Source organism: Coregonus clupeaformis, chromosome 33 (assembly GCF_020615455.1).
Source record: "Coregonus clupeaformis isolate EN_2021a chromosome 33, ASM2061545v1, whole genome shotgun sequence".
Taxonomy (NCBI): domain Eukaryota; kingdom Metazoa; phylum Chordata; class Actinopteri; order Salmoniformes; family Salmonidae; genus Coregonus; species Coregonus clupeaformis.
Window position 1 is genome coordinate 1,679,442 of NC_059224.1, and position 9,302 is coordinate 1,688,743.

Consider the following 9,302-nt stretch of genomic DNA (forward strand, 5'->3'; position numbering starts at 1 on the left):
CTTGACTCAACGAATCAACTCCTCATTAAGTCTTTGATTTGAATCCGTTGTGTGAGTGTTAGGGCAAAAACTAAAATGTCCCCTTTTGGTCCCCAAGACCAGGTTTGAGAAACACTGCTCTGCAGTACCAGTTCATGCACCAGGACGTTCAGCAGCCATCTACATGTAGTACTGTAGAGCTAACACTAGGGGGCGTTTACATTTTATTTTATTTTATTTAACCTTTATTTAACTAGGCAAGTCAGTTAAGAACAAATGCTTATTTACAATGACGGCCTACACCGGCCAAACCCGGACGACGCTGGGACTCCCAATCACGGCCCGGTTGTGATACAGCCTGGAATCAAACCCAGGGGGGTCTGTAGTGACGCCTCAAGCACTGAGATGCAGTGCCTTAGACCGCTGCGCCACTCGGGAGCCCACTCACACTAGGGGGCATACTCAACTATAGTCCTGAATTAACGTCACTAGTCATCAGTCTTCCAGAGCTATGCATAAATCAAATCAAATAATTTTTTTGTCAAATGCGTCAAATACAAGTGTAGACTTTACCGTGAAATGCTTACTTACAAGCCCTTTTCCAACAATGCAGAGTTAAAAAGGAATAAATTTAACAAATAGATCAAAATAAAATAGTAGCACAACAAAATAACAATAATGAGGCTATAGGTTATATACAAGGAGTACCGGTAATGAATCAGTGTACTGGTGTACGAGGTAGTTGGGGTGTTTGATTGAGATGATCTGTACATGTAGGTTTGGTTAGGTGATTGATTGAAGTACTATGTACATGTAGGTACGGGGTGAAAAGCAGAATGTCTGGGTAGCCGTTTAATTAACTGTTCAGTCTTATGGCTTTGGAGTAGAAGTTGTTCAGGAGCCCTTTGGTCCCAGACTTGGCGCTCCGGTACCGCTTGCCATTCGGTAGCAGAGAGAACAGACTGTGACTGGCTGGAGTCTTGGACAATTTTTAGGGCCTTCCTCTGACACCACCTGGTATAGAGGTCCTGGATGAAGGGTGCTCGGCTCCAGTGATGGGCCGTATGCACTACCCTCTGTAGTGCCTTGCGGTCGGAGGCCGAGCAGTTGCCATACCAAGCGGTGATACAGCCAATCAAGATGCTCTCGATGGTGCAGCTGTATAATCTTTTGAGGACCTGAGGGCCCATGCACACATACACACACACACACACACACACACACACACACACACACACACACACACACACACACACACACACACACACACACACACACACACACACACACACACACACACACACACACACACACACTCCCTTCACTCCATTCACTCCCTTCACTCCTTACACTCCCTTCACTCCCTTCACTCCCTTCACTCCCTACACTCCACTTCACTCCTTCACTCCCTACACTCCTTACATCTTACACTCCTTCACATCTTACACTCCCTTACACTCATACCTCCTTACACTCTCCTCTCTTCACTCCTTCACTCCCTTCACTCCTTCACTCATACCTTATAATCCCTTCTACCCTACACTCCCTACACTCCCTTCACTCCCTTCACTCCCTACACTCCTTACACTCCTTACACTCCCTTCACTCCCTACACTCCCTACACTCCCTTCACTCCCTTCACTCCGTACACTCCTTCACTCCCTACACTCCCTACACTCCCTTCACTCCCTACACTCCCTACACTCCCTTCACTCCCTTCACTCCCTTCACTCCCTACACTCCCTACACTCCTTACACTCCTTACACTCCCTACACTCCCTTCACTCCCTTCACTACTTACACTCCCTTCACTCCCTACACTCCTACACTCCCTTCACTCCCTTCACTCCCTTCACTCCCTACACTCCTTACACTCCTTACACTCCCTTCACTCCCTACACTCCCTACACTCCCTTCACTCCCTTCACTCCCTACACTCCCTTCACTCCCTACACTCCCTACACTCACTTCACTCCCTTCACTCCTTACACTCCCTTCACTCCCTTCACTCCCTTCATTCCCTTAACTCCCTACACTCCTTACACTCCCTACACTCCTTTCACTCCCTTCACTACCTACACTCCCTACACTCCTTTCACTCCCTTCACTCCCTACACTCCTTACACTCCCTACACTCCCTACACTCCTTACACTCCTTACACTCCCTTCACTCCCTTCACTCCCTTCACTCCTTACACTCCCTTCACTCCCTTCACTCCCTTCACTCCTTACACTCCTTACACTCCCTACACTCCTTTCACTCCCTACACTTACTACACTCCCTTCACTCCATTCACTCCCTTCACTCCTTACACTCCCTTCACTCCCTTCACTCCCTTCATTCCCTACACTCCCTACACTCCCTTCACTCCTTACACTCCCTTCACTCCCTACACTCCTTACACTCCCTACACTCCTTTCACTCCCTTCACTACCTACACTCCCTACACTCCTTTCACTCCCTTCACTCCCTACACTCCTTACACTCCCTACATTCCCTACACTCCTTACACTCCCTACATTCCCTACACTCCCTTCACTACTTACAATCCCTTCACTCCTTACACTCCCTACACTCCTTACACTCCTTACACTCCCTACACTCCCTTCACTCCCTTCACTACTTACAATCCCTTTCACTCCTACCTCCTACACTCCCTTCACTCCCTTCACTCCCACACCTTACACTCTACACTCCTTACACTCCCTACACTCCCTACACTCCCTTCACTCCCTTCACTCCCTACACTCCCTTCACTCCCTACACTCCCTACACTCCCTTCACTCCCTACACTCCCTACACTCCCTTCACTCCCTTCACTCCCTACACTCCCTACACTCCTTACACTCCTTACACTCCCTACACTCCCTTCACTCCCTTCACTCCTTACACTCCCTTCACTCCCTACACTCCTTACACTCCTTACACTCCCTTCACTCCCTACACTCCCTACACTCCCTTCACTCCCTTCACTCCCTACACTCCCTTCACTCCCTACACTCCCTACACTCCCTTCACTCCCTACACTCCCTACACTCCCTTCACTCCCTTCACTCCCTACACTCCACACTCCTTCATCACTCCTTACACTCCCTACACTCCCTTCACTCCCTTCACTCCTTACACTCCCTTCACTCCCTACACTCCTCTACACTCCCTTCACTCCCTACACTCCCTACACTCCCTTCACTCCCTACACTCCCTACACTCCCTTCACTCCCTTCACTCCCTACACTCCCTACACTCCCTACATTCTTCACTCCCTACACTCCTACATCCCTTCACTCCCACTCCCTACACTCCCTACCTCCTACACTCCCCCTCCACCTCCTTTCACTCCTTCACTACTTACACTCCCTCCTCCCTACACTCCTTACACTCCTTACCTCCCTTCACTCCCTACACTCCCTACACTCCCTTCACTCCCTTCACTCCCTACACTCCCTTCACTCCCTACACTCCCTACACTCCCTTCACTCCCTACACTCCCTACACTCCCTTCACTCCCTTCACTCCCTACACTCCCTTCACTCCCTTCACTCCTTACACTCCCTACACTCCCTTCACTCCCTTCACTCCTTACACTCCCTTCACTCCCTTCACTCCCTACACTCCCTTCACTCCCTTCACTCCTTCACTCCTACACTCCTACACTCTTACACTCCCTTCACTCCCTACACTCCCTACACTCCCTACACTCCTTCACTCCCTTCACTCCTACACTCCCTTCACTCCCTTCACTCCCTACACTCCCTTCACTCCTTCACTCCCTTCACTCCCTACACTCCTTCACTCCCCACTCTACACTCCTACACTCCTTCACTCCTTCACTCCCTACACTCCTTACACTCCTTCACTCCCCTTCACTCCTACACTCCCTTCACTCCCTTCACTCCCTACACTCTTACACTCCTTACCTCCCTCACTCCCTACACTCCCTACACTCCCTTCACTCCCTTCTCACCCTTCACTCCCTACACTCCTTCACTCCCTACACTCCCTACACTTCTTCACTCCACCTACACCCTTCACTCCCTTCACTCCCTTCACTCCCTACACTCCCTACACTCCTTACACTCCCTACACTCCCTTCACTCCCTTCACTCCTTACACTCCCTTCACTCCCTTCACTCCCTACACTCCCTACACTCCCTTCACTCCCTTCACTCCCTACACTCCCTACACTCCTTACACTCCTTACACTCCCTACACTCCCTTCACTCCCTTCACTCCTTACACTCCCTTCACTCCCTACACTCCCTACACTCCCTTCACTCCCTTCACTCCCTTCACTCCCTACACTCCTTACACTCCTTACACTCCCTTCACTCCCTACACTCCCTACACTCCCTACACTCCTACACTCCTTACACTCCCTACACTCCCTTCACTCCTTTCACTCCCTTTCACTCCCTTCACTCCCTTCACTCCCTACACTCCCTTCACTCCCTTCACTCCTTCACTCCTACTCCTTCACTCCTTCACTCCCTACACTCCTACACTCCTTCACTCCCTTCACTCCCCTACACTCCCTACACTCCCTACACTCCCTACCTCCCTTTCACTCCCTACACTTACTACCTCCTTACCTCCCTTCACTCCCTACACTCCCTACACTCCCTTCACTCCCTTCACTCCTACACTCCTTACACTCCTTACACTCCCTTCACTCCCACTCCCTACACTCCCTTCACTCCTTCACTCCCTACACTCCCTTCACTCCCTACACTCCCTACACTCCTTCACTCCTACACTCCCTACACTCCTTCACTCCTTCACTCCTTCACCTCTACACTCCCTACACTCCCACACACTCCCTACACTCCCACCTTCACTCCTTCACTCCTTACACTCCCTTCACTCCCTACACTCCTACACTCCCTTCACTCCCTTCACTCCTTACACTCCCTTCACTCCCTACACTCCCTTCACTCCCTACACTCCCTACACTCCCTTCACTCCCTTCACTCCCTTCACTCCCTACACTCCTACACTCCCTTCACTCCCTTCACTCCCTACACTCCTTACACTCCCTACACTCCTACACTCCCTACACTCCCTACACTTCCTTACACTCCCTTCACTCCCTTCACTCCTACCTCTTCATCCTTTCACTCCCTTCACTCTTACACTCCTTCACTCCCCTTCACTCCCTTCACTCTTCCTCTTACTCCCTTCACTCCCTTCACTCCCTACACTCCCTTCACTCCCTTCACTCCCTACATTCCTTACACTTCCTACACTCCTTACACTCATTACACTCCCTACACTCCCTTCACTCCCTTCACTCCCTTCACTCCTTACACTCCTTACACTCCCTACACTCCTTACACTCCCTTCACTCCTTACACTCCCTTCACTCCCTACACTCCCTACACTCCCTACACTCCCTACACTCCTTACACTCCCTACACTCCTTACACTCCCTACACTCCTTACACTCCCTTCACTCCCTTCACTCCTTCACTCCCTTCACTCCCTTCACTCCCCTTCACCCTTCACTTCACTGCCTTTCACTCCTTCACTCCCTACACTCCCTACTCTACACTCCCTTCACTCCTTCACTCCCCACTTACACTCCCCTAAACTCCTACACTCCTTACACTCCTATACACTCATTACCTCCTTACACTCCCTTCACTCCCTACACTCCCCTTCACTCCTTCACTCCTTACCTCCCTTACACTCCTTCACTCCTTCACCCTTCACTCCCTACACTCCCTACACTCCCTTCACTCTCCCTACACTCCTTACACTCCTACACTCTACACTCCTTACACTCCCTACACTCTTACACTCCTCACTCCCTTCACTCCTTCACTCCCTTCACTCCCTTCACTCCTTACACTCCCTTCACTCCCTTCACTCCCTTCACTCCCTACACTCCCTTCACTCCCTTCACTCCCTACACTTCCTTCACTCCCTTCACTCCTTACACTCCCTTCACTCCCTTCACTCCCTACACTCCTTACACTCCCTACACTCCCTTCACTCCCTTCACTCCTTACACTCCCTTCACTCCCTACACTCCCTACACTCCATACACTCCTTACACTCCCTACACTCCTTACACTCCCTACACTCCTTACACTCCCTTCACTCCCTTCACTCCTTACACTCCCTTCACTATCTTCACTCCCTACACTCCCTTCATTCCCTACACTCCTTTCACTCCCTTCACTCCTTACACTCCCTTCACTCCCTACACTCCCTTCACCCCCTTCACTCCCTACACTCCCTTCACTCCCTTCACTCCCTACATCCCTACACTCACCACACTCCTACACCCTACACTCCCTTCACTCCTTCCACTCCCTTCACTCCCTACACTCCCCTTCACTCCTTACACTCCCTACACTCCTTCACTCCTTCACTTCACTCCCTTCACTCCTTCACTCCCTACACTCTTACACTCTTCACTTTCACTCCCCCTACACTCCCTTCACTACCTCACTCCTTCTTACACTCCCTTCACTCACACTTCCTACACTCCATTCAATCCCTACACTCACACCCTTCACTCCCAATAGCACTCCCTTCACTCCTTCACTCCCTACACTCCTTACACTCCCCCTACACTCCCTTCACTCCCTTCACTCCCTACACTCCCTACACTCCCTTCACTCCCTACACTCCTTACACTCCCTTCACTCCCTACACTCCTTACACTCCCTACACTCCCTACACTCCTTACACTCCCTACACTCCCTTCACTCCCTACACTCCCTTCACTCCCTTCACTCCCTTCACTCCCTACACTCCCTTCACTCCCCTACCCTTCCCCTTCACTCCCTTCACCTTACACTCCTTACACTCCCTACACTTTCACTCCTACACTCCCTACACTCCCTTCACTCCCTTCACTCCCTACACTCCTTACACTCCTTACACTCCCTACACTCCCTTACACTCCCTTCACTCCCTTCACTCCCTTCACTCCCTTCACTCCCTACACTCCTTACACTCCCTTCACTCCCTTCACTCCCTACACTCCTTACACTCCCTACACTCCCTACACTCCCTACACTCCCTACACTCCCTTACACTCCTTACACTCCTTACACTCCCTTCACTCCTTACACTCCCTTCACTCCCTACACTCCTTCACTCCTTACACTCCCTTCACTCCCTTCACCTTCACTCCCTTCACTCCCTACACTCCCTTCACTCCCTTCACTCCCTTCACTCCCTACACTCCTTACACTCCCTTCACTCCCTACACTCCCTACACTCCCTACACTCCTTACACTCCTTACACTCCCTACACTCCCTTCACTCTTCACTCCCTTCACTCCTTCACTCTTCACTCCCCTACAATCCTTACACTCCCTTCACTCCTTCACTCCCTTCACTCCCTACCACTCCCTATACTCTCTTCACTCCATACACTCCTTTTACACTCCCTACACTCCTCAAATCCCTACAATCCTTACATCCTTCACTCCTTCACTTTTGCTTTACTCCCTTCACTCCCCTTTATTCACTCCTTCACTCCCTACATGACTTACACTCATATCCTACACTCCCTACATCCCTACACTCCCTTCATTTCCTTCACTCCCTACATATCACCTAAACTCCCTACACTCCTTACACTTCCTACACTACTTTACACTTTACACTCCCTACACTCCCCTCACTCCCCTACACCCCTCACTCCCTCACTCCTACACTCCCTTACACTCCCTTACACTCCCCTCACTCCCCTCACTCCCTACACTTACACTCCCTTCACCCCTCACTCCCCACACTCCTTACACTCCCTACAACCTCTACACTTACATTCCCTACACTTACACTTACACTCCCTTCACTCCCTTCACTCCCTTCACTCCCTTCACTCCTTACACTCCCTTCACTCCCTTCACTCCCTTCACTCCCTACACTCCCTTCACTCCCTTCACTCCCTACATTCCTTACACTCCCTACACTCCTTACACTCATTACACCTACCTTCACTCCTTCCACTCCTTACTTCACTCCCTACACCCTCACCTACACTCATACACTCCCACACCCCTACACTCTTACACTCCTTACTCCCTACACCCCCAATCCCTTCACTCCCTACACTCCCTACACTACCTTCACTCCCTACACTCCCTTCATGCTCCCTACACTCCATTCACACTCCTTCACTCCTTCATCATACACTCACATTTCCCTTACACTCCCTTCACTCCCTTCATTCCCTACACTCCCTTCACTCCTTCATCTTCACTCCCTACACTCCCCTCGTTCCTTCATCCCCATACACTCCCTACCTACCCTTACATCCCCTAAACTCCTTAAACTCCACACCCTTCACTCCCTTCACTCCTTACACTCCCCTCACTCCTCACTCCCTACACTCCCCTCACTCCCTTCACTCCCTTTCACTCCCCTACACACCCTTCACTCCCCTCTCACTACCTACACTCCTTACACTCCCTACACTCCCAAACACCCCTGCCACTCCCTACATTCCCTACACTCAACACTCCTTACACTCCTCACTCCTTACACTCCTCACTCCCTACACCCCTTACACTCCCTGTACTCCCTCACTCCCCACTCCCCTCACCCATTCACTCCCTACACTCCCCTCACCCCTTCACTCCCTACACTCCCTTGCACTCCCTTGACTCCCAAACACATCTACTCCCCCTTCAATTTCTTCACTCTACACCCCCTACACCCCCTACACCCCTACACTCCTACACTCCAACCTACACCCCTAAGCACTCCTTACACTCCTTAAACTCCAAACACTCCCCTCACTCCCCCTCACTTACATCTCCCTTCACTCCCTTCACTCCCTACACTCCTCACTCCCCTTCACTCCCTTCACTCTCTACACTCCCCTCACTCCCTTCATCCACTCCCTACACTCCTTACACTCCCAACACTCCCTACACTCCCCTACACTCCCTAAGTATCCCTCACTCAACACTTTACACTCTCTTCACTTCCTTACACTCCCTTCACTCCTACACTTACACTCCCTGTACTCCTTCACTCCTCCCACTCCCTTCACTCCCTTCACTCCTGCACTTACACTCCCTCACTCCCCCTCACTCCCTACACTCCCTACACTCCCCTTCACTCCCCTACACTCCTTACACTCCTAAACACTTCACACTCTTACAATTCTTACACTCCTTACACTCCTTACACTCCACACTCTTCACCTGCATACAACCTTTACACCTCCCTACACTATACACTCCCTACACTCCTTACACTCCCCTCACTCCCCTCACTTACACTCCCCTCACTCCCTTCACCTCTTCACTCCTTCACTCCTCTCCATTCCCAACACTGCCTTCACTCCCTTCACTCC

The 9,302-nt window shown here is 51.2% G+C and overlaps 1 protein-coding gene across 1 annotated transcript in view; it reads right to left on the reverse strand.

Annotated features, from left to right (window-relative positions):
* Nucleotides 1-9,156, reverse strand: part of LOC121548630 (XK-related protein 6-like) — an 18,269-nt gene extending 9,113 nt beyond the window's left edge. The window contains exon 1 of the mRNA XM_045210030.1: nucleotides 9,083-9,156. Within this exon, the coding sequence (XP_045065965.1) occupies nucleotides 9,083-9,156 (74 nt within the window). The remainder of the gene's footprint in view (nucleotides 1-9,082) is intronic.
* Nucleotides 9,157-9,302: the final 146 nt, after the last annotated feature.